Raw genomic sequence first — 27,041 nt, 5'->3', positions numbered from 1 at the left:
TGTACTAAGTAAGATTTGGTGAAACTAATGTTAAGAGAAAAGAATAGATTGAGTGAAATATGCTGGGGGTATTCAGGGCTTCTCTAAAGCCAAGGCTGTGTATGTTGAACATTTTGAGCTAGCTAGTTACTTTTTAAATCTGGAATCAAAAAGCTACAAATCACCTTGACTTAGAGACTTCCAGGGAGAATACCAACTTAACCTAGCTCCTATAAGGCAAGTGAACATGTTCTGATTTAGGAATGACCACCCCTGGAAATAGAATCATCATTAGACTTTTCCCAGAAAGGTATCACAAATAACATACTGTGTAAAATAAATAAATAAATAAATAAATAAATAAATAAATAAATAAATAAATAAATAAATAAATAAATAAATAAATAAAAAAAAATACTACCTGTAGTGATTGTTATATTGCTTTCTTGTTAATACCTACAATATTGAAGAGAAAATAATTGAAGGAAATGGTTGTTCTTTCATCTCTTACCTTTATACTGTAGAAATGAAGTAAGAAACAGGCTTCTGTTGGGTTTTGCCATTTAAGAATTCTGGAAATGGGGTTAGCTTTAAGAGATCCCTGACAGAGACCCTGTTAGCTACTGCTCTTTAGAAGTTAGTAAGAGTTCAAGTCTTCAGGCCAGCCACTGCTGCTACCTCAGCCACCTGGGTGGCAGTGGACACCCCAGTTAGCAGCCTTGAACTACTACTGATTTGAGTAGCGGTTGCTAGGCTTGTATCTTCTCTCCACCCCCAGGAGGGGCAGGAGGAGCTATCACTGATAATTGGAAGTGGACTTAAGGAAAACAAGAAAATTGGCTACATTTTTTTATCTTCAGTGTTCTAGCTCTTCATTATTCAGTATTGGAAGAACAGGGTGACACTTGGTCTGTTAATCTTCATAATGATCCTCACACTTGGCATTCGGATGATAATGGGCATAAACATGTAGAGAGGTGGATGAACTTCAGTGCAGATGCTAGCCAACATAAATATGAGAACACAGATAGTGTTAGAAAATTATATCAGAAGATTAAAATTCTTTTCTGGCTAATGGCAAGGACCTTAGCATCTAAAGAAAAATACCAAATGTGTCAAAGCTACAGAGGTCCAGCATTGTAATAAAGTGTTGTAAAGCCTTCCATATGGTGTGGTTAGAAACCACTGAAGATGTCCCAACTCTGCTGGAAACAGTTAAATCCTTTCAGTTCGTGACCGTTATTTAGAAGATGCTGATTGCTTCGTGGAAGCAGATAATGATACATAGGTCCCACTAGACAACTTGAGATGGCTTCTTTCAAACTGTGATCCTGAAGAACTGATTTACTTCAGGAGAAGATACACACTAAACAAAGAAGCTTTGAAGAGATTTGGTACTGAACACTCTTGGTGCTGGGTTTATAAGTATTAGTCTTCTGCAGAGGATCCTGATTACTGTTCATCTTGCATTTTTTTGTGTTATTTTTATTCATAGAGTTACTTAGATTATCAGCTGCCTTGAGAAATCAGTAAGACAAGTAAGTGAAGTAATGAAGAATTAAGATCCAAAGATAAAAATATCTAACATTGAACTGAAGAACTGCTTCTGCGATATACAGCATTGTAATCCCACTGACAGATTCTTTGTATGTGAACATTCCAATTTAAAAATTTTTCATATGAATGGCTACAGACTAAAGCTTTAACCTGAACTTAAGTCTGTTAAAATGAATTGATATGGTAAATAAATGAAGAATTTAAATTTTTGAATAGTAGTGAGGCAGAGCAACTAAAGGATATCATTTCCTGTTCCTGACAGCTTGTATTGATGTCTCTGAATAAATAAAACATCGAACCTTCCTAGAACGGCACTGCATTGTTAGTACACGCATATGATACTAAGCTGATCTTCTTTAAAGAAAAATTTAGAAGGAAACATTGTTGGTCATTATCGTTTTTAACTCAAGACAAGAGTTTGTATCCACAGTTTAACAAATGAACCAAACTTTCCCCTCACATACACAAAATATTGTTTTGTCTAATAGACGTTTTGCAGTGACTATTTATAATAAACAGTATCTTTTCCAGAAAAAAACAGACTTAGAAATGATATTTACTTAAGGTACATTAATAAAAGCACATTTTGAACTTAGCATGAACCTTGACTACATGTCGTTTTTCTTACGTTGAACATAATTGTCAATGGTACTAATTTGCATTTTTGTTTTGTAGTCTCTGGTTTTCAGCAGCCACTGTAAAGCAGTGAGTGGCTACTCAGACCAGGTCATCCATCAGCGGAGATCAGCTACCTCCTCGCTTCGTTGCTGCCTGCTCACTGAGCTGCCATCTTTTTTGTGTGTGGCCAGTCCACGAGTAAGTGCCACAGAAGGAAAGAGATAAAATAGGTGGTATTTGAAGAAATAAACCGGTTTTCAAGAGATCCATTTCTTAAACAGAACTGTTTTAAGCTATTTGGACTTGGAGAAACATATAAATGCTCAGTACTTCGGAAGAGCATCCATGCTCCTGGCTTTCCCAGGACTGCACTCCTCACTTTGAATTGTGTTGGTTTGAGAATAGTTGTATGGTAGTTAGCAGTGGCTTCTTTCCCTCCTATGTAGTTCCTCTCATTTAGTCTGGGGCGCTAAACTACCATGGGAGCAAGCCATCTGTCAGGTAGATTATCACCCAAAAGCAGGGACAGGGACAGTGGGATATTTGAAAAGGTGAGGGAGCCATTTGTCACCTGCATTGAGGTTTTCGAGGGTTTTTCAGAGGAGGGGGCCAGTTTGGGAGGGAGATTTGATCTGGCCTTATCGCCTCAGTACAGTCTCCAGATAACAAAAGGAAACATAACACTCCAGCATCAAGAAATTTCTTAGCTGGTGTTCTCGCTTTTCTCAGCAGCCCTACCTGGACTGTCGTTCATAAGTATGTTCCCTCTGAAAGATGTCTTTTGCGCCTTATCTGCCATTCAGCAGTTGTAGCCTTACTTGCAGATTGGAAATAGTTTCTGTTGTGTTTTTCAACTTTGAACAGCTGTTAGATCCTTCCTAATACCCTGTTTATCAAAACAGGGCACTCTGGTTGGTGATTGCTGACAGCATCACTGCAAAGGCTCCCCCAGCACCCCACAGCTTTTTACTTTATACATCTTCCGCTCTTTACTGTCTTTGCTGATCAGAGCCAGACAGTAGCTCTCTTACAACCATGAAGAAGTACATGAAAGGAGAGACGCAGAGTAAAGATGTGGCCAGACTGTGGTTAGAGCAAATGTGAGTTTCTGTCTTCTCAGCTTGTTTTCTTTTGCTCTAAGGGACAACTTTCAGTTGGCCCGAAGACTAAGAGGCTGACTTTCCTTACCCTCTGTGTTTTTATCTTGTTTCCTCCGCTCATCCTAGCAAGTCTGTTGTTTTCAAAGTTCCAGTCAAAGAAGATGGAAATTTAAAAATCTTCCTTAGTGATATTTCTCTACCATTATTTATGTCAGCCTGCATCTTTATTAAGTTGGTAGAGGGTCCAAAGAAAGATGACAGATGGAAATGAGGTGATAGTACTGAGTCCCACTGATTACCTACCTGCATAAATTTTCCTGGTCCTGTGCTACACAAACTTGATTCCCTTGCCACTGTTAGCTTTGTTTCATTTTTATTGATTATCCAGAAAGTATTTGGGTTTTGTGTATGTCCGGTTCTTCCAAAGCATTCTTGGTCTTTGAAATTTAAGTTGATGCAGGGAAAAGCAGTTTTTCTAGGAATTATCTAAAACCAAGTGCTTCCATAGAAAGCAGGCTTTCTTCAGGCTTCATAATTGTGTGGTTTGTTTCCTCCTTTCTCTCCTAATCTGTTGTGTATAATGAGAGGCCTATAAGAGGAAGTTTAGATTTCTGAGAAAGGGATGTCAAGACATTTTTTACTTCTCATATTCTTGGTGTTTTATAGAGCCAATAAAAAGTGAGCTGCCCTAGGCTGTAATTGCATTTATGGACATAAAAAATCTTCACTTGTACCATTCAGAGCTCTGTAGCCAACCGCTCTGAAGAATAACCCCTCTCCTGACATTCTTACACATGCAGACCCCCACTGTACTACTTAAGTATTGTTTTCTGAGGAGCCTGAAGTCTAAACCGTCATGCCTTGTACTGATGTTTCCCTCAAAGACAATAGTAGCTTAAAGAAGGCTATAGTAGCATAAAGGTGTGGTGGCAGGCAGGAAGCAGGAGAAAGCTTTTCTCATCTGGCTCAGGGGCCAGTACCCTTTCCTGCTCGGCCCCTCTCCCCAGGTTTATTTGTAGAGCTTCTTCATGTAGCATACGCTAAACCTGAAATGGGAGTAATTACACCACAGTTGTGAGGACGGGAGGAAGAGGTTTAAACATGTCTGAATATTTTATACACACATACACAAGCTCTTAACCTTTCAGATCTGGCCTGGGTTGTGAATAAGGTAACATTTCATGAGATGCTGCAGTTATCTTATATTGATTTCCAGCGCATCTCTGATGGGGGAGAAACTGATTTCCTTTGAAGCCTCAGCCCCAGCCTTGAGTTAAGACTAATTTCCGTGGCACATGCTATGAAAACTTTAGGGTCATTTCAGAAAGAACTGTGCCACTAAGGAAGGAATTATCATTAGCTGAGGAAATCATTCTGTAGGGTTAATAAACTAAAACCCTGGGAATTCATCATACCAGAAAACTGAAGCGCTTGCAGCGGTCACGCTTCCTAGAGCTAGAGCAGGAATGTACGTGTCCTCAGGAAGGACGCGCTGAATGCTTGAGGAGGCAGCCCCTGAAGATGCTATAGTTTAGGAAGTTAATGAAGCAAGAAACGGGGTTAGCTCATGGGACTACAGGGAGTATACATTTCCATTTGTGGAGATGTGGGGTGGGGAGAATGGTATGTCATGCTTCACCTACCCCTGCTTCTGAGCAATCAGGAAGGCTACTTGGAATTACCAGAATGGGTGGAGGCTGTTTAGGATAGAGCTGACTTGGAAAGCATGATTTAAGTAGAAATGGACTTGTTTGCCTCTTTTTAGACCTCATGAGTTCACTGCTTACGTACTTAAAAGAGGACAGTGACATTCTATGATTCCACATATATCTTGATCCAGGGCTCCTACCAAAGAAGCTTATCAAAACATTAAAAAATACTTCACTAAGGACTGCCTTGCAAACCTCCTAGTTTTTAATCCTGAGCTTGGAAGGCTGTCAGCAAAATGAAATTGGAAAATAGGTGAAAGTTTGTAACTGGAAAAAGTTGTTTTGTTTTTAAAATGTAAGAGTGCCTAGAAATGAGTCCCAGACAGGAAAAACATTCTTTCCTATGTCACTGTTCTCCCCCTATTCCTTCATGATTTTCTAGCTTTTGCTTTTTCATCTTGAGAATATGGGCCCAAAGTTCTTATATATAATTCCATTATAGGTTCTGCTTTTCTACAAAATAAAGAAAAACATTAAAGCAATTATCTTTGAGTATAAAATTGGTCAATATGAATCTCTCATTAGAAAAGACTAAGTGTGCTTACTCATCCAAGAGTGTACGTGCTGTTGAGCTATATAGAACTGGTCATACTTCTGTAGCCCAGGTCACTGCTTCTCAAACCATTTTTATGGAAGTATAGCCACTATTGATTGTCAGGCTCTGGAATTCATACCCTAGATGGTGGATGTCGTCTCTGGTCCAGTATCTGCTGGGCTACTGCCAGGGCAAGTCATGGCAGAAACCTAGTTTTTAATCACCTTTGTGTTTCAGTCTTCACTTGCCTATGCTCAACTTTCAGTGGGAAAAATGGGTAACTTCGAAGCAAGAGAACAGACTCCTTTTGGAGTGGGTAAAGGTGATAAAGAGATTACCAAAACCTATTTCTAGTACTATCTGAGTAAACTGATTTACATGTGAGCCTACCTGGGTTTTAGAGGTCCAGGGGCCCAGGTTGCTATGACGCACTCTAGTTTCCCATCTGGACCATAGGTGGCACTGCTCCCTAGCAAACGCAATTTAAACTCAGCCTGCAAGCCAGAGTAGTGTATTCTGTGGTTATTGGTAAATGATGCTTTCTCTGGTTTCAGTATCCTTGTTTGCAGCAGAGGCACTTGCAGCCCATAATCAGCTTGCTGACTGTTCATGTACCCAAGGGCAGTATTCCTCAAGGCTTGGCTTGAGATGCTGGGGTGCTTGTTAAAAACCTAGAACTATTGACTCCTCCCTTAGATGTGGATCAAAATCTACACATTAGATAAGCTCCCAAGGAGGTTATTATGCCTACAAACACTTGACAGACATTGCCCTAAAGACTGATGGGCATGGAAATAGAAAAGTTAATAGCAAGATAGATTTTCCTAAATGTCTGACTTCTAAGAAATGATAGAAACAATAGAACTACCTAAGTACAGTCAATACGTTAATGTTCTGATCTTTCCCATACCTCTGCCCTAGCTCCTTATACCCACTTTCTCCCTGTTTCTTGGTCTGGCTCCAAGTTTCTTCTGAGCAATTTACCGCTTATAATGGGACTTTACAATTTTAATCCACTTTGACTTACAGGTAATCACAGCCTCCAAATTTTAACAAAAGGTAACGTCAGGCTCCTTATCAGATGATTTCACCGCCATTTGAATACATAACTGCTTATTTGAGTGGGAATAAACCCAGGTTGTTAAAGAAGGATAAAGCCTATGTTTCTAAATTGCCAGGAGCCTTCTGTTCCGTTGAAGAGCAGCATTTGAGTGTTGTTGCACCTTGTGATGAGATAAGAATTTGTGCAAAGCCTCTGCCCTAGCCAAGAAGTGAATCCACTACTGTCTGGCAATTGCTTGCTCCACTCCCTACGCATACTGCTCCCCACAGCTTACGATCTGAAAGAAAGATTCTCTTATCTTCCATCAGTCAGCAACCTGGTCAGGGAAGAGGAAAAAGAAGTGTTGATAAACTTGGGAGCTTTGCCATCGAGCATTAAAGAAGAGCTTCAGATGCACCAGGTGGATACTGTTAGTTCTTTAATGATGGCTATCTCTAGCTCCCTTTTTGGCCTCACCATCCTTTGTTTGGCTAATAGAACTTTACCAAAAGCACTATCTGGCAATGAAGGGAGGTAGCAAAATGAACAGATATTTATACATTTGTGGTAGAATTATTCCTGACCTGGTATTCCAGTTTATCTGCAAACTCCAGCACTCATTGGATCTTTAATTTGTTGCAGGTTCATGTTATGGAGGTTGGCCTTTTACTTGGGGAAGCTCATTAAGTCAGTTATTAAGGATGGCTTAGTTTGTCAGAGCAGAGAAGTTAAAAATCACTAGCCTAAGAATTATCCAGATTAGTCTGATTTCAGAGTTGAAGTTCCCAAAAGGCTTAGTGGATGTGGAAAAATGTGAAAGAGCCATCTGATGTGAATCTCCCTGCAGGTCACCGCGGTGCCATTGGATTCTTACTGCAATGACCGAAGTGCAGAATATGAGCGGCGAGTGCTGAAGGAAGGAGGGAGTCTGGCAGCCAAGCAGTGTTTGTTGAATGGGGCCCCTGAACTGGCGGCAGACTGGCTAAATCGAAGGTCCCAGTTCTTCCCAGAGCCAGCAGGAGGACTGTGGAGCATTAGGCCTCAGAATGGCTGGTCTTTCATCAGGATTCCAGGTGAGTCCTCCTTTCTCTTGGCATATGTTCCCAGCTTTGGCAAGAGAAGAACCAGGGAAATACTCTGGTGGTTTCAGATATTTGGAATTCAGAGTTCTTGGGATTTCTATTTCCTCTTTTGCCCTTAGCGACTTATAGGTAAGAATACTTAAGTAATTTGTGACTGGAGTGGAGATAAATTTTTTTAGATTTCTGCCTAAATACTCTCTTTCGACAAGCTTACAGCTAAAAAAAGGAATACCACTCTTTGGAGGGGAGGGGGGCCATAAAAATAAACTTGGTAGGAAAGTCTCCAGGTCGAGTGAGTACAGTTGTCTTGTGCCATTGCCAGTGGAATGAATGAGAATGTCGTCACTCACAGAAAGCCTAGTTTAAGTAGCGTAAACAGTGTCCTGCACGAAGCACTAGAGATCTGAATGATAATCAGAAGAAAAACAGTATTTAGTGCCAAAATGCTAGCGGATTCCCAGACCTTCTAGGGTCAAGGTCGAGGGTTGAAAGGAAACTAGGTTTTCATCTTTGCTTTAGTGAGACTACTTTTAAGGAAACCAAATGCAGGATTCATAGACTCATGTTCTTTGCTTACACCTGCTGACAAACTGGAGTGGCAGCTTAGAGCTACCGTGTTCGTTTCAGTTGTCCAAATTTCTCTGATACTTTGATTGTATTCATCTTATTGGCATGTAATGGAAGTAAACTAGAGTTAAGCATTCAAAAGAGAGGCTCTGCTATTTCTAAGAGATAAGTGGGTTTAGGGCTTAAGGCCTGGCTTTTCCATTTAATATTCACTTTGTCAAATGTTGAGAGACTTTGAGTCTACTTGTTAGTAGCTTTGGGAGTGCTCTGAACTGGAAAACACCATTTCGGGTGTATGAGAACTATATGTATATGGCCTTAGCTGACTTAGAGCACATGAAAGCAGCGGGCGAAGGTATATTGTTGGAAGATGAGAGGAAAGCCCAGGTGTAAAGCAGGCCTGAGTAGCAGTGGGAATAGAGGAGTAGAAGCCAGCAGGTATGGAGACCACAGAGTCCCAGGCAGATGAGCACAAGTTTCTTTATCCCTTCTGCATACTGACTCCTAAATTCCCAGTACAGGAGGAGAAGGCTTATTGCTGGCGCTGTGGGAATCTCTTGTGGCTTTTCCTGTTCTTTGAAAGAAAAATGGACCTTGTTTAAATAGCAGGAAGTGTCTGAGTTCTTTTCGCATCGATAAAAAGCACCAGCCTCACTGGCTGTTTACTGTGAGAACCAACCAGCTCCTCACTGACCCCATTGTGCTCGGTAGACTGGCTAGGCAGGGCAGTAGAGGGTGGAAGGGTCACTGGAACCTGTATTTTATCTCTCTTTCCTCTATACTTTTATGTTTTCTGTTTCCCTGGGAAGAGTTGGTTCTGTTACATTCCTTGAGAGACTGAGCAAAATCTCCTGAATTTCACACCTTGAATGTGTCTCTGTTTCACCAGGAGAAAGAAGTATGTAGAATCTCTTTAAAAGTCTCCTCTCCTTGGAAAAAGGAGATACTATTTAATCTGTTACCCTAATTTTACTGCCATGGGATGCATTCGTTTTGTCTGTGAGCAGGATCTTAAACTGTGGTCAGTAAGAACTTGTGTCTAAGTGAAAATACTGTAAGATTGTACTGTAGGATTGTAGGGAAGATTGCAAGAAAGTAGGATAGATCTGTTCTTTTCAGCATTTTTTAAGCTTCTGTTTTAAAGAAGCAGCTGGGCACAGGTTTGACTTAGCAGAATCAGCCTAATTCCTAGGGAATTGTGCTCTTCTTGGCTCTATGCCCTTCTTAGCAACAGGTGGTGCTCTTGTTCAGAGCAACTGTGGTAGCTTCTGAAAATTGGGTAATGGATGCCAGGCCCAGAACACATCAGTGTGTGCAGTGAAAGAAACCTATTTTTTCTCCTTAAGAGTTTTAAGGCTGTTACCGAAGTCTCTTCCTTCTTGGGCCTCTTCCTTCAGGGAAGTCCAAAGAAATCCAGTTCATTCACTTCCACCTTCCCTACCTACACTATAACAAGCTAACAACAGACATGATTCCTTGCTTCTTTTAGGCGAATTCAGAGCTGCGTTCTTCTAAGTGTGTATACATCTTCATTTCTGAGTTTTCCTAATCCTAGCATCAGTTTGTTCTGGTTAGCAAAATAAAGTAGATATGGGAAGCAGGATTGTGTGAAAACCATTAAATCATGATTTTGAGATGAATAGAAGCCTCTTAAAATTCAGACACAAGACAGATTTGTATATGCTTAAATATTTGTGTTGAGGGAGTATATGCGATTGGAGAGAGTAGATAGGCAAGCTGCAGAAATCTGATGAGCTTAGCTTGCCCACTCTCACTCAGTGACTGAGAAATATGTGGGTTTCTTTTTTTCACTTTCCTGTGCTTTTAATGAGGGGAAAAAAAAAGAACTTTATTGTCTAAAGCTGATTGGTAGCTCTGTGGGGAATGTTTAGGAGCTATCAAAATTGAGGGTCACCAGGGACCCCAATTAAAGTTGAAGGGTAATTGTAACAAGAAGAAACCCTTGAAGTTGTTATGAAAGCATTGCTGCCTGATGAGACTGGGAACTTATACAGACCTCCTTGTCTGGTGCCAGCATGAGGGCTTAGCAATCGGTTCTGTCCCAGCTGCAGTCATTTGATTGTGTTGGTAAGGAGACCAACAAAAAGGAGAGCATTTCAATAATCTAAACAGGACCAAACAAAGAGACTGAACAAAGGTGTGTGCCACAGCATCAGGGAGGGGGTGGTGGAGGGAGAAATGTGACCTGGCAATGTTCCGAAGGTGGGAAAAGGCAGGCTGCAGTGCAGAGAAGTAAACATCCAGGACCTGTGGCTTTGTAGCAAAAACAGAGTGGCTGATGATTTGTTGTGGTGCTGTCAGCACATCCTTTCTTGTTTGGTGTGTACAATTAATTGTGTACTTGGCAGATAGTGGTGAGAACAGAGAAATGACCGTTGAAAACTCTTGGATTGCTCTCAACAGTCAGCCTCTGCAATTCAGAGGGGAAATAATGGGTTCAAACCCAGAAACTAAGGGTAGACAGTGTGTTTTTCTCAACAGTTTTCTCTTTTTCACTTTCAGTGGTTAGTTGTCTATGTGATATCACTAGCCTTTCTGTCTCCCTTTTTGTGTCCCACAGTGACTTCCAAATACACTCTTACATCTCTCAGCTCCTTAAGCTTCATCTCTTCCCCTTTTAATAGCAGCAATTGTTCAGGGCATGTTTATGGACTGGTCTGCAAACAGGAAACTCTCCTTCCTGAAATGTGATGGGAGTTGAATGATACTGAATGGATAAGATGAAAAATTGTGAGTTAAGTGTTCTTTAAAGATCTCTGCCTGAAATGCTTTTTTTTTTTTTTTTTAAGTGGGAAGAGGAAGGAGAAAGCACAAGTTAGTGAGTGAAAGCAGCTTCCATTTCACAGAAACCCAAAGTCTTTCTGAAAAGCTGAATAAGCCCTAGTGTCTTTATTGAATTACAGCCTAGGATAATGACATTTACCAGCCAACATATTTGAAATCATCCAAGAGAAGGAGTTTTGATTTTGTTTTGTTTTTTTAAAAAGTGCATTTCTTGGTGGTTACGTGTCTTCAGGGGCAGACAAGAGCAGCCCTTGTTTCTCTGTGTTCGCATGCCTTCAAGAGGTAAACCATTTAGCCATAGAACTGGCAGAAACGTATCTAGAGATAGGATGAACAAAGAAAAAACAGGTTTCTCAGGTCACTTAAAGCAGGTATGACATGGGCATTACTCTTAGATGTCCACGTGCACCTGCTGTCTCTTGAATAAAGGATGTGGAGCTGGGAAGTTTTCAGATGCCTTAGCAGCAGATGTCTGATTGGGAACTGTCAGCTGGGAGGGGACCTACACTTCACTCTTTAAGGATATTTCTTCCCAGAGCACTACTGGATATGATTTAACAGTGCCTTGCATTCTTCTCTACTTGTCCGCTCTCACAATGACAAGCATCCTGGTTGTAGTAATATTGGCTGCATACAGCTTTGCAGTGAGTGATTTTGCTGCTTCAGTTAAATAGTTTCCCGCTTCCCCCCATTTCTTCTCCCTAGGCAAGGAGAGCCTCATCACTGACAGTGGAAAGCTGTATGCCCTTGATGTCCTGCTGACTCGGCTCAAGTCTCAAGGACATAGGGTCCTTATCTACTCTCAGATGACCAGGATGATAGACCTGCTGGAGGTAGGAGAAAGAACCTTGGGGACCTAGAACACTTTGATATTTAACTTGTGGAATCAGACATGCATGACTAATGTCCGTCCTGCCTGTTGGGAACTTAAAACTTATCTTTGTGATTTTACTGTCTAGAAAGGGAGGAGAAATAACTCCTGGCAGATGTGGGAGTGTGCAAAGGACTTCTGATTCTTACCTTATGTCAATGAAATAGAACCCCTCCTCCTCCCTTCCCTTACTAGGGAAGAAATTCCCTGCTTTTAAAGTAGATTGAAACCTAGGAATTTCTTAAACAATCCTCCTAAATCCTGTATAGAAAACAAGATTTAGGATTAGTTCTCTATGTAAAAAAACAGCAGTGTTCAACCTGAACTAATGTAGTAGTTCTCCACCTGACTACATTTTGCAGTCTTCTGGGGGAGCTTTAACAAATAATAATGTCTGCTCCCATCCTCAAGAGATTCTTACATAATAAGTTTCGAATGAGACCCAGGCATCAGGATAGTCAAAAGCTCCCAACATGCAACCAAAGTTGACAACCATTAGGTTATGGTGAGCAATACAGCTGTGTCTTACTGTGCAAGTCAGGTTTTGTTTCTTTCGTTACTCCTGTGTTGACATTCTCTCAGCTTTCTTGTCGAAGTAATGGCTTATTTGAGGGAGAGAAAATCATGAACATAGAAACAGGAGTGAAAGTGAAGACAAATAATAACAAACCACTAGAGTAAGTCTTTAGTTTAAGAAAGTTGGAAAGCCACCTGTCAAGAGGTGAAAGCACCTGGATATCTGTAGTGTATAAATATTCTCATGTTTTTCTGAGGCTTTATATTCTAACCCTGCTACTCCAGGGACTGGTTGGTAATAAATAAGTAGAAATTGGATCATGATTATCTCTATCTAGGAATAAGGGAATCATTACAGAAGGAATGAAGGGTAGCAATAGGGAAGAATTTTAGGTTCTTCACAAGCCAAGGCTGGCTTGCTGAATTTTGCATTGAGTTTATCTGAATTCGGTGGCAGATTTTTTTAAATAAGCAACTTCTTATAACAAGAGACATAACAAATGATATTCGAGGTCAATTTAATCACTAAGTCTTATGTTTAATACAGTGTTTAGCCCCTGGAATGCTGTCAGCCGGTGAAACTTGCTGGTTTGTATTGCGAGTAGGTCACCTATTTCTAAATGATGGAAAAATGCTTATAAGTGACTATAAGTCACAGTAGAGGTAATTAAGCCATTGTGTTTGATGTAAATCTTGACTGTGTAAAAGTTCCTAACAGCAATAATCCAAAATAAAAGGACTGCCTGTATCTTTAATGTTCTGTTCAAACTAAATGATGCCACCAGCCAAAACATGAGTAACGTTCCTTCAGTGAGACTCTGGATAAAGTCACTTGCCTTTTCCTGAAGAGTCAGGGAAGTACAGATGAAGTAGTGATCTTTTGCTGCTAAGAATTGTAGATAAAGCAATATGCTAAGGATTTTGTAAGGGGGTTAATGATCTTTCTTTTCCAAGGCTATATCAGTATATTACAGGGTCCTAAAAGATGGTTCATATTAAAGGGAAGTTCCAAGGAAAAGTGAGTGAACCATCAAAAAAAAAGCTAGCTCTGGTAGACGAAGATGAGTGTGGGTGGTGTAAGTTTGATACAGTCCTACATTTTAGTCCCTTTTTTTGTATATTGCACACTGCTAGGTACTCATAAATATGACTAAGATAAGTAATTCAGAGTATGATAATGAATTTTGTTCAGGATGCATACTGTAAACCCTACCTACCAGGGTCACTTCCTATCTCTCTGTAGTCCAATGGGGTTTTTGGAGGGGTGTGGACTTTGTGAGTAAGCTTTGCAAACTAGGCAACTTGAGAATCTTCTCTACATGTAGTTATATCTCTCTATGGGGAGTTCTAAATTAGGGAAAAGCAAATTCAAAGCCTGAATTTCGCAACTGCTAACATTTCTTAGCCATGTGTGTAATACGCATCCAGGATGCTGAAACCAGAAAATGTTGCAACTGTACTGAAAAACTAAAATGAAACTGTTGTCTAGTTTCCTTAATACTATACTATTCTTTTCCTTTTAACATTGCTTTTCTTTAAAGTTCTTTTTTTCCCCCCCTTGGTCTGTTTTAATATTATTTACTCAAAGGAACCACATTAAGTATTCTAAGAGGTTAGTCCTCAAAATTTATTTTGTGGGTATGAAATTACAGTACCCACAATGTTTAGTACATGTCTGATCATTTATAGGAATGTAAATGTATTATGGATCTTGGGACAGTGCAAGATTAGATCCACTTTTCATTATCTTTTCAAAGAGTATTATGAGTTTTTCAGTTATTTTCATGATGGAAGCTTTCATTGTAAACATCCATAAGAGTCATGTTTCCACATTAAAATAATGTAGGTACATGTACCCTAAGGATCACATTATAGAATGGCCCATCTATAAAGGTGCTTTCCTTTTAGTATACTTGACCTTTTCTTTTAAAAAAAAAAAAACCTTGACCTTGGCCTTGCTTCTTCATTCTCAAAGTGTTGTGGTTTTTGTTTGCTTGATTGTTTGGGGTTTTTTTTTTTTTTTCCCCTTTGGGATTCTCTTTTTCCCTTGACGTCTTGTACCCTGTATATCAAAGAGGGAAGAAACACTTCCAACAGAGCAGGAGTTAGAACTCACTTGGGGCTGTTGATGCTCTTTTGTGTAGCTGTGGAGCATGTCAGCATCTCTTTGTCCAACAGTCTTTTTGGGTTTTTTGTTCTGTGTCTTAGTCTTGCTGTATGTTTGTTTCTGGGACTCAGAAGAACTAAAAGATAGTGAAAATTTTCACATTCTTTTATATGGCCAAGTTTCCATTTTGTGAAAAGTACTAGTTCTGGGCACTTTGTATTTGCTCAGTGTTTTCTAAAGTGATTGATAGCCTCTGTTGGGCAAAAATCTGACTTTAAATTTCTAATGAATATGTCAGATCTTCTTCCAAATAGAATTTTGTATTCAGAAATGTTTTATGTTTTCTCATGATACCGAAATAGTATTTCTGGATAGAGGATTTAAAAAGGAAACTACTTAATATCCAGGGCCAGGAATTTTTAGTGTGCCATGGGTAGATGTCAGGGATATAAATGGGGGGGGGTATGGCAGGTTACTAAATATTATGTTATCAGTTATATTTGCTGAGTCAGCTATAAGGTCTTGGCTGGTTGGAAGCACTATGGACACAAAGCCCTTATACAGTTGAGATGGTGACATCCAGCTGGATGTCAGACAAACTTTTCCACCACTACCATTTTTATCCTGGTTTGGAACACTCTCCCACCCCATAGTCTAGTAGTTGCAGAGAGCTTTTTAACTCACAACAGATGACGTACATTATCTCCGGGTTGTCTCTTTTGAGATTCATTCCTGTTGCATCAAGCAACTGAGTCTGTAATTTAAGGAAATGAGCCTCAGTATTTTCTATGCAGTACGAAAGTACTGGAAAGGGTCAGCCAACTGGTGCTGTATGTGGTGTGATTGTTAAGTACTGAAATCCAAACAAATGTTGAACTGTACCAATATATGAAAATAATGCAACACAGAATTAAATCCAGATAATCCATAGGTAATGATGACATTTGAGACGCTGGGTTATGTAACTTGCCTAGTCAGCAAGTACCTCACTGGGGAAGGATCCATCCCAAACAGGCGTTCTATCATTTATGGGCTGGCTTTTCTTAGAGCTTCAGGTAGCCTTTGGGAGCTGTGACTCTGAATATGCAGGGAAGCTGGGTATTTTAAAACTGCCCCTTGAAATGAAAAACAAATTGGAATTACTGTTAACTAGCATTTTCATTAGGTCTTAGGAATGGTAGAAGAAAATGTCAGCTTACAAACTCACTTGTTTATTCAGTTCGTTTCTTTTTCATGCAAGTTGTGAGCAAGGCATTGTGCTAGGCAGAGGTAAATACCAGTTAAATGTGATCTTTGACTTCAAAGTATGTATCTAGTGGGGTATTTTTATTTATATATATACATAATATGTGTATTATATATTTATATATAATGTGTATATTATATATATATTTTTTTTAAATGGATCATACTGAGTCTTTCCCTCAGTTTGTTTTATGACAGTGAAGTTGGGTTAGAATGAACATCAGAGGCAACTTTAAAGTAGAAAAGAATTCTCGGAATGGAAGGTTTGTATTAAGAATATATAAGCATTTGCCTTTATTTTTTCAAGTGCCCAATTACCTTTTTTTATGATGATGATTGAGGGTTATGGACATAATGTATTCAGAACCTCTTAGGGCTTCTCCATCCCCCTTTTTTCCACTAGTGGTGATGACTTTCTGTTCTGTCTGAGAAGCAGTAGGTAAAGGGGTTAAGCCAAAGGCTCTGGAACCAATCTACTTGGGTTCTCATCCTGGCTCTGTTACAACTACCTGTGTCACTTTAGAGACCTCACTTAACATCTGTAAAATGAAATTGACAATAATAACACCTACCTTAAAGGCTATAGCTATAGTGTAATTAGATAAGCAAAACCAAGTAAAATACACAGAATAATTGTCACTTAGTAAATGTTCAATAAATGCTAACCATCATCATTATCACTACTACTTCAGGATGAACCTAGTCCTTCTGTATTACACCATCTGGTGTGTGAATATTTGCTTTTATTTAGTATACTTTAAAGGATTGAGAGGCACTTGCAAAACTATTTTGAGTTATGCTAGTAATTCTGTGTGCATGCTACTGCATAAGAAGTGTTTATCTGTCTTATAGTAGATAGGTTTCGTGTAATATTTTGCTTGAAAAAAGTGTTCCAGAGCTTTAAAAATAGCATAGGGGTATGCTCTACAACAGTGTAAATGTACTTACAAGTCACATATGTTAAATGCAAATTCTGATTCATTAGGTCTGGCCCCTCAGTTCATCATTTCTAACAAACTTCAGGTGTTGCTCATCTGAGATAGCATGATTCTCAGGAACCCTGCCCAACCTTCCCTCTGTAGTGGTTCTCAGCTGCAGATAAAGGATATCTATTGCAATCATGTTTGGAGCTTGTTAAAAATAAGCCAGTCCAGCCCAAACTCGGACCTACAGTGACAGGATTCTTGGAGAGGGACCCAGGAATTCTAATCCCAGTTGAAAATCATTACTCAAATGCCAAGAGTACATCTTGTCCATAACCCCTTAATTTTTAAAAATAGTATCTACTGGAACTATGTAGGTTCAAGACTTAAGACTTCCTAAATGTTAAAAGCCATAATTTTTATTTCATTAGTTCAAGCAGTATTATAACTTACTTTGGTTAGACATGATCCACTTGAGAGTACTGGTATTCGTATTTGTTTAATTAAGTTTAATTAAATGAGAGTACTAAATTATGAGGCTTCTGGGAGAGAAAGAAGGTCTACATTTGGTTTCTCTTTTCACTTTGCTAACTTAAGTGTGGCAGAAGGAATTCTTGCTTTACAGGATTCCAGGAAATTTAATCATACTGATGGATCATTTTCAAAGCCTTTCCTAAGTACCCCAAATATACTTGGGTGAGAGAGACCCTTGGTTTCTTCAGAGTGCAAGTGTAAGGAAGAATAGGGTAATGGTTGGCCTTTCTGTCCCATAAGCCTTTCTTAATGCACAGGAGTGCTGAGTATGACACTGTTCTTACAAAACACAGTGAAGTTATGCAGCAAGCAGTAATCATCCAGCAGTAGTCCTCAAGCATAAGAGTGAATTACAGAGGGTTGGGGGATAAATAGGAATGCTGTGCCATCTTTAAAAGATATCTGACTGCAGAATCCAGCAAATAGTTACTCATTAACGAGCTCTCAGCTGCTGGCTTTGAAAAGAATATATTAAGCAAGGCTCTTAAGATGGATATTAGAAAACCTTTTGATACAGAGATTAAGTGGGGACAGATTTTTTAAAATGGATTTTTAACTGAATTTTCAGAAGTGCTACGACTGCTGTCAAATCATTTGTTAGAATTTGCATTTTTCTTTTAACAAAGTAGAATTGAATTTTATATTAAATCATTAGCTGTTTTTATGATCATAGGAAAACTAAACTAAAAATGGAAGTGGGCACAGTTCTTGAAAGGAACAATTGGAAAAAAATGAGGCTTTTCTTTCCAGATGAACATTTGATTAAGTATATTCCAAGTGGCCTAGTATTCTAGAGAGACGTCTAGAATAGCTTTGGTATAACCAGAATTTGTGAAAGAAAGAAATATTGAATTGCTTTTTTAGCTCATTCTTTGTCTTTCAGACATTTTTCTGTAGTTTGAGAATGTAACCATTCCTCTGTTTTGCTTTTATGCTTTTTCCATGTCCATTTACTTGTTGTTTCGAAGCTATTTACTGAAATAGGATCTAAACTCATCTAAGCCTTCTGAAAGCGCACTATTCCCCTGGGTGAGAGAACAAAGGCTTAAATCAGTAAATGGGAAAAATTCACTTCCGTTGCCTCAGTAACAGGCAGCCTGTAATCAGCATTGGTTTGATTATGGTCTAGGATTAATATCTCTGGTGGTGTTCTGACCTTGATATATAAATGATATGAACAACAAGATCTACAAGAAGATTCATTCATCAGTGCTTTCGCTGAGGTTAGAAGTTCTGGTTTAAAAAGCAAAAGAATGCCTATGCACAAAGCCCATCTTTTGGTTAAAGTTCATATCTGTGGGCTCTCTATAATCTAGGTATTTTGTTCTGGATGGCAACATCCCCTGATTGGATTAGCTGCCAAAGTATAGTAAGGCTTTAAAGACCATCATGCTGTCATTTTTCTTCTTTCCTGAATTCCTCCTTATCCAAAACACTCCCTATTCTTTTGCTGTTAACCCAGTCCCATTTTGGGACTATACCACTAAATGTGAACTTGAAGCTTGCTTTGACTGAATATTTGCTGCCTCTTTTTGATTATCAAAACCCTTAAAGAACCACCTGGAGACAGAAAGAAATATATATGTAGAGAGACAGAGATATAAACACAATGAAGATAATTTCTTGATGGGCTTGTCTACTTTTGTTAGCCAGCTTCACCTCACAGGTACCCTAACCAGAGACCTCTGCCAAGGCATTAAGGGGTTTCTGGTATTCAGCTTGCTCTAAGAGTAGTGCACCAGCCATACCAAACTTTAACAACCTTTTGTGCTGAAATACCCAGCCAGGTATAAGAGCCACATAATGAGAATATTGCAATAAAAGAACATTTGACCACCAAAAATTAATTAACAAAAACACCTCTTAAATGTAGAAATGATTAATCATTTTCAATAGGAAAGAGTTATCTAGAACTGAAAAAAAATGTTTCATGGTGTTTCTTATAAATGGGCAGCTGTTTTGAGCTTTTGATAATAGTCCTTCCACAAGTGGACTTTTTAAAGTGTAATCCATATAATCAGGAGTAAAGAAAGAGGAAACCAGTGCTCATTTGGACATTATCTGTAAGAGGAATTGGAATTTCCAAGAATGGAGATACATCTTTTCCATTGCATTTCTTGAAGTCTCTTCTCCATTCTTAAAAGTTGTAATTCTTCATACAGATAATGCCAAGAACATTCTCTGCCATGGAAAGTTACCTTGTCTTCTCTTCACTCTGATGTTTAACGTCCCCTCACCCCTGAAAACTGGATATTCCATAGCCGTGAGAGACATCTGGTTGGTGACTGAAAAGCCATTTTGGTTTGGAGATTGCATTTTGTTTGGTTGGTTGGTTGGTTTGGTTTGGTTTGGTTTTTTTCCACAAAATCTACAGACATCTGCAGGAATAAGATTAGCTTCCAAGTTGAAATTGTGGGTGTTTGTAATCTTCAGGTTACCCACTATTTTTACACACTGGCAGTAAACTCATTTATAAATTATATTCCTGTACTTTTGAGATTTCTCTCTCATCATTCTGGAGGTGAAGTAGGGAGATGCTTGTGGGAATTAGAATACAGTAATTTGCATCAGACTTATATCTTTTTATTCTGATTGACAGGAATATATGGTTTACAGGAAGCATACCTACATGAGACTTGATGGCTCATCCAAGATCTCGGAGAGGCGGGACATGGTTGCTGATTTTCAGAACAGGTAATGTTAGTAGGAATTAGAGAAATTCTCATTTGATTTTCCTCTAATGCTTGAGTTTGTGAGTTTAAAAGAAATACCAACACATCTCAGATTGTTAAACAATCATGATATGGTTCCTACCATTTTTAGAGGTAGCTAGATCTGTTTATAGATCTGTGTGTCTATGAGAGAGAGGGGAAATGGAGTTGGTAATTTTTGTGTTTGAAATGTTTCTTACCAAATCAGTGTCTATTTCTTTGGGCAGTAAAAGAAACAATTTCTGAGTATGAACTAGAATCTTCCTTATGTGATTAGTATGTATGTAGGAAAAGTCTACAAGCCTATATTCCTTAAATATTAAGTGGCTATCTCTGGGTGTTGTCGTATAGTTGATTTTCATTTTGTTTTTGCTTACCTGTTTCACTTTGTATAAGTTTAAAAAAAAAATACCTTCCTTTTTCCTGCTTTCCCTCTAGCACTGTAGTAATATAGTTCAGTATGACAAATTGCAATAGTGTGCAATCTGTTCAGCTGGTAGCTCTCAGTCACAGCACTTCTCCCACTTGATAATGAGCCTATGAAATTTCAAATACTGCCCGCTGGATGCTGATGGCTTACAGAGCCGTAATTATCTTAAGTGCAGGTTCTCATTATAATATGCAGAGTCTGGTTACTGCTCTCTCCAAGGAAAGAGCCAAGCTCTGCTAGTGATAGGTCTGCTGAAATCCACCCTTAATTTTCCTTAGACCTGGAAAACTAAGGAATAGAGTAGATTTCAATGTTCTGTAAATCAGAACAGTTCGGAATTTCAGGCCTATAATTGTGGAGTCTATTACTATTTACGTTTTGGGTTCTTGGGAAAAAAATTAAACACATAGCCATTTGTATTTAGGTTACAATTTTTAATTTCTTTCATTTCAGTTTTAAAGCATGGTTTGCTTCAAATGTAAAACAATTTAGCATAAAACGACTCCATAGTTCAACATAGAATGCCATCTGATTGAGAATTTTAGCTATTGCATGATCCTTTATAATAGAGCAAGGGTAAAGAGTTACATCCTGATGTTTTGGTTTACAGTATATACTCAGACCAATAACTCCCAAGTTAAAACTGCTTATGAATTCAGGTGGCTATTTGACCAACAGTGAGGGGAAGAGCTGCTTTGAAACTATTTTAGTTAATCACCTTGGACCAACTGTTTGGCCTCTCACCTAGTAGAAGCTATCAGCTGATTCTTAAATTGACTACTTGAGACATGTATAAACATAGTAGTGCCTCATAGCCCCACGATTTTGCTGTGTGCTTCATCTCCCCCAGAAAAGAAGTTTACCAGCTGATCTTCATCTTTTCTTGACTTTGAAATCAAACGAAGCATATCTCAGTATGTCCTTACCTAGTCCAACCTTAAGATCTCCAGCTGACAAGACTCTTACATACAAGAACCATAGACTGTATGTTTTCTCCTGTATTTTCTCCAGGCATGTCAGCACCTTGGTGATTTGGGCACATTGGTATGAGGCAGCATGGGTTGTATATTAGAAGAAAAACCATTGAATAATAGAGGTCTTTTTACCCACTACTGTTCGTGGTTTTGATTTTTTTTTCCATTAATAAGTTTGATACTGTACATCTGAGAATCTCATTTACAGAAAAGCTTTTTTTCCCCCAGTAATAGTTGGGTCATTATATATTATGTAAAATGTCTATTGAGGAAAATTTGAGAATTATTTAATGAGGAAAGTAAAAATCATCCACAGTCTCATTACTGTTAACATTTTGGTATATCCTTCTAGTCTTCAATGTGTGTCTGTGGTTATATTCACATCATATTGTAGATATGATTGTGTCATCATTTATTCCACTTAACAGTATATCATAAACATCTTCACATATCACTTAAGAAGTCTTTGTAATCATTATTTTAATGACCAAATATTCCATTACACTGAGTATACTATACCACTTTTCTGTTGTTAAAATGTTGACTGAATATCTTTGTTTATAAAGATCTGTCATCATTTTAGATTATTTTCTTAGTATGGATTCAAGCAAGAGAAATTACTGAAAGAGTATTAACATTTAAGACTGTGCATGTTGTCAGATTGCTTTTTCTGCTGATTAAGAACTACAGCTTTTCATCTAGCTAAACCAATTCCCAGAAAAATGGACTGTGAGATCCAGTGCTTAGTGTGTTTGAGTGGAAAAAATCAGTAGATGTACCTAATTTATTACTTCTAAAATCTCTTATGTAACTCGTGAAGCAGTTATTTGGGCAATCCCAGTAGCACACATTAGTTTTGAAAAGCCTAGCTCTTAAAGAAGGGTATTTTTACCATTAAACTGAACAAGATCTACTTAATAAATACCTTATTCTGCACAGCTTTCCTGGGATACCTTACCTGAGCTTCCAAACCCTACAACTGAGAATTACTTAGGGAGCAATGAGTTTTATTTAAAATCAGTATTTGAGTAACCATCACTTAAACACCTGCATCTAACATTAGGCAAAATGAAAAAATGGACTAAACTCTCCTTCCCTGCCTGCATTATGAGCTAAATGATTAGAGTTAGGATTATGGGTAGGAAAAATAATCTCCTCATGTATAGAATCTGAACTATGCCTATGCTGATCAGAATCTTGTCAGGCAGACCCCTCCAAGTGGGAAAAAATTCTTAACTTACAAATCTGAGTGGCTGCAGTAGCCCAATATAGAGAAAAAGACAGGTGTTTTCTAAAATAAAAAAGCATGCCTTGCCAAATGTTTTCGTTATTATTAATGAAAAGACATCAAAAGAAAAAATTGTGGTTTCAACTGGAAAGCCTTGTGGCTCAAAGGTCAGCTAGAGTAAACAAGAACTCCTATAAAAAGCCATTTACATTCCCTTCATACAAGATTTATTTATGAGGGATCCTTCCAGGAAAGAGTCTGACTGAGACTAAAGACTGTTTGGCCAGGATGTCCTGACTGGACAACATTCAGAACATGTGATCAGTGCGTGATCCTAGAAGCCATTCACAAGGTCTTTGCTCTTTGGTGCCTTGGCCTTTGCTTCCCTTCCTCCTACCCCATGACATTTACCAAGTGGATCCCCCCGATTATCTGTCCATTCAGGGTGACCCTTTGAAAAACATGAGAAAAAGTAAATGTAGTGTGAATTTTTCTTTCCTGGTGGGGAGTATAAAGCTCCAATGTCTTCTTTCATTCTGGCTTTTTCAGTCATTCAGCAAGTCTTTCCTGCAGTTGGCTTTGTGCCCAGCACTGTTTGGGTATTTGGGTGCAGAGTGGCCTCAGAGGCTATTAACTAAAGAACAAGAGTGAGACCTAGGCATGTCCTTGTTACATGACTTCATAGGCTCCTTCCCAGACCACCCTGAAGCCTGTTCTCTAAGGCTTGTTCCAGCAGAAACCGTGAATTGAAATTCCTTTTCAGCCCCCTAGAGGGCACCCAAACCATCGTGTTGCCTTCTGGGATTCTGTTTCCTTTTAGCCCCCAAAACATTAATTCATGTTATATCCATACTAGATTTATTAAGTAGAAAGGAACTTCTCAGCAGTTTGATTTAGATGTTTTTGTTTGTAACTGAACAGTGTGTGATCCAGGATGGACACTAATTTCTTTGATTTTAACAACCCAAGGTTCCCATAATCCTTATTTTTTTCCATGACAGTATGATAAAATTATATTGAATGCAACCAAACATTGCTGCTTGTACCACCTACCTCATCATTAAAAAGCATCTTCTCAATACATAGTTAATATTTCAAAAAAAATACATTTTCCACTATTGTATTTCTAAGTTTTGCTACTAATTTATTTTTACATAGATTCCTTTCTCTGGTATTTTTTTGTATATAGTACCTGTTTGTGAGTGATTACCATGTCTGGGGACTTATCTCTCTGGCTGTCCAGACTATGGACATAACCCATCTTTCTGCCTCTACTCTTTCTTTTATTGTAGATCCCATTTGCCTTCTGTCTCCCTCCCTGTCCCATCCCTGTTCCCCCATCTCCACCCCAAGAAAAAGTCCCAGCCATTGGATGACTCCATCAGCTCTTACGTAGAGATCAAAGAGAAGCCTCTGACCCCTGCCTCTCTACCTACCAAAGTAGGAGAGAGAGATGCATGGATTGAGCAATCTTTTTAAGGCCAGAGTGGAAGAATTACTCTGTAGAAATTATTAAGGCCCTGGAAAGTTCCACCAATTTTTTTTTTAACCCTTATTACTAAATATTCTCCTTTGGGATATGAGGTATCAAAATTTCCATTTACATTATCCTGTATCTGTGGGAAAATGTGTTTGTCAACTGGCAGTTGCCTTTTAACTTTCTGGTTTGCCTTTTATGATTTAACCATAAAAGATGACATCGTGTATATAAAATTATGAAATATTAAACTTTATGATAAAATTCAGGGATAAACTAGTAGAACTTTCATGAGAGTACAGAACATTTGGAATTATGCCCTACAAGAGGCCTCCAAACATGATGTTACTTACCCATGCCTGCCTCTAGGAAGGCTGTGTTTAATTGAATGCAAATAATGGACAGATTTCTACTAGGACCTACCCAACTTAGTGATTAACTAGAATTCTTACTTCAAAATAGTTCCTTCACTGGTATTCATGTTTGCCATTGATATGTCATCAGTTAGTCACTTCAACTATATTCAGAGCATCCTCATTTTAAATTGCAGGAAACAGACCTTCAGCAGGTGACTTTACCAAGGAAGAACAGCATTAAGAGTTGAGAGCATCCTGATGTCAATGTGCTTCTTTTTTCTTCTTTTTTAAAATAGGACCCACACAATAAAATTCATTTTACTATGGGATTTAGTACATATATACTGTATCTGAAATCATAAAACAGTACTTATCCTTATGACCTTTGATGTGTTACTGTATTTTCTAATCAATTCCATTTCCTTGTTTAATTTATTTATTTAATGTGGTGTTGACTCACCAAACTCATTTCATGACCAATGATAGATGTGACGTGTAATTTGAGTAACACCGACGTAAATGAATTTCCATTTTTATTCTTCATTATAGTCATGAAGAAAAAGGATTAGCAGCTTGATTTAGAGGACTGTAAAGTTTGCTAACCAGTGTAATGCAATCCCTTTCCCTTAGAAATGTTCTGGAAAACAACCTCAGATGGCAGGAACATGAAAATGCAAGATAATCTTAAAATATGTTAATTTTATCCAGAAGAACTGGGTTCAAACTGAGCCCCTAATTGTATGTGTGTACAGAGATAGATCTTGTAGTCAAAGCCTGCTCTTTGTGATCTAGCATGGGCCTTGTACCTAGAAGATATTCAGTAAATATTTGCTGCCAAAATGAGTGACAATGGCACCTACTGGTTTATTTGTAATTCTAGATTTCTTTAAAAGCATGTAGGATGTAGAGGGAAACAGAAAATTGTATTTTATTGTTTCTGTTAAGGGCTATTTTGGCCTTCATCAAAAAGAACTTTAGTTCCATCCTATCTTCATGGATTGATCCTAAATTCAACTTATTACATGGAAGTCAGAGTCATAACCTGAGCCTTAATCCTGACCTCAGGTCATTTTTATGGGACTAACTTTCTTCATAAGAAATTGAGTGGTTTGGAATTATAATCATTGGTTCCCAAATTATTTGAAGTCATGATTCTTGGGGGAAACATCAGGAAATACTGACTGACTTGCCCTCTGTATGAACTAGGAATGATTTAACTTGCTAACAATATGACTGTTACATAGACAGAGGTCTCTGCTTCCATAGCGAATTTCTATGTGATATTTGCCAAATGTTTATATTGCATATCAGTCAGTATTAGTGGGCAGCAAAAATATATCTGCAAATTGGAAGATGATTACCATGGTTTGATTTTAGCAACAGAGCACCTTTGTACAGTGTGTCAAAGAAACATGGGTCAAGTCTGAGTAACCACCAAAACTTTTCTAGGCCTAGACACTGTTCTGTATTCAGAGATCCCTCTCTTTTGCCATATGCCATTTTTCTTTCTCAGTTTTTCCCTCTAAAATATCCCTCCTTCTTCTGCAGAAATGACATCTTTGTGTTCCTGCTAAGTACACGAGCTGGAGGACTGGGTATCAATCTGACTGCTGCAGACACAGTAAGTAACAAGAGCACAAAAACACACTGGGAGTGCAGTTTTTCTATTATAAATATATCGTTCAGTTGGTATTGCCCTTTATTTTGTGTCACAGACTTTTCATTTCTTTGCCTCTTGTTATGTTAAGAAATAATGGTTGCAGTTTGCCTGGAACTGGGACATTTTAGCTTTCTATTGGGACTTATCTCTCCATTCTCTTGGAATAAGTTTCTTACACAGTCATTCAGTACATATTTAGTAAATGCCTACTGTGTGTCTGATACTGTTCTAAACATTTGGAATATGTCAGTGAATACACAGTCTGGGAAAAATTAGTCAGTTCAACCAACTAGACTTGTTTGTTTCAGAAGCTGTAACTGAACAAATCAAAAAGGATTGTTTTATTACTCTTATACATTATTCCATCATAGGAAAAGCTCATATTTTTGTATCCCTAACTTCAAAAGGTGGTTGGAGGGCATTACAATTGGTAATTTAAAAAATAAAATAAAAAGACATTCCATCAAATTATGTATCCTTTCATACATCATCTCCTTGGAGGAATACTTCAGCATCTGAAAGGGAGAAGAGAAGGGTATTCCTTTTGAACCTCAGAATTATCCCCAGGATTCAAATATATTTAATAACAATTTCAGTAACCTAGAGACATAAAAATGCATAAGTAGGAAATTGTTTTGTAGAAGACATAACCCTAAAAAGGTCATTTAATGTGGTCATTGTGATGCCTCTGTGAAATACAGAGCATCAAAATCCCCACAAATATGAGGGGGATGCAAACCCTGGAGGGTCGTGGAGAAATGAATGAAATGCAGGGGTAAAGAGGCTTGAATAAGCTCACAATAGTAGAGCTGGAACTAGATCCCAAGTTTCCCAGCCTCAACTTCTAGGCTGTGTCTGTTCTCTTTGTTAACTGCTACACTGTAGAACTGCCTGCCTTCAGGAATGAAAAACAGATTCTGTAATATCACCAAGTCGTCGACCATAGGACTTAGCTGAACTTTCCTCAGCATCTAAACCTTGTCACAGTTAATTAGGTTGGGACAGGGTTCCAGGG

The 27,041-nt window shown here is 38.4% G+C and overlaps 1 protein-coding gene across 2 annotated transcripts in view; it reads left to right on the top strand.

Annotated features, from left to right (window-relative positions):
• INO80 (INO80 complex ATPase subunit) overlaps nt 1-27,041 on the top strand; it is a 112,688-nt gene that overhangs the window by 70,162 nt on the left and 15,485 nt on the right. For both annotated transcript variants that reach the window (XM_074365917.1, XM_074365915.1), the window contains exons 25-29: nt 2,212-2,352; nt 7,388-7,613; nt 11,700-11,827; nt 19,790-19,884; nt 25,915-25,987. In XM_074365917.1, coding sequence (XP_074222018.1) covers nt 2,212-2,352; nt 7,388-7,613; nt 11,700-11,827; nt 19,790-19,884; nt 25,915-25,987 — 663 coding nt within the window. The remainder of the gene's footprint in view (nt 1-2,211; nt 2,353-7,387; nt 7,614-11,699; nt 11,828-19,789; nt 19,885-25,914; nt 25,988-27,041) is intronic.

The sequence above is a fragment of the Camelus bactrianus genome, chromosome 6, assembly GCF_048773025.1.
Source record: "Camelus bactrianus isolate YW-2024 breed Bactrian camel chromosome 6, ASM4877302v1, whole genome shotgun sequence".
NCBI lineage: Eukaryota > Metazoa > Chordata > Mammalia > Artiodactyla > Camelidae > Camelus > Camelus bactrianus.
The sequence above is the reverse complement of the archived record's forward strand: the minus strand, read 5'-3'. Positions and strand labels throughout refer to the sequence as shown.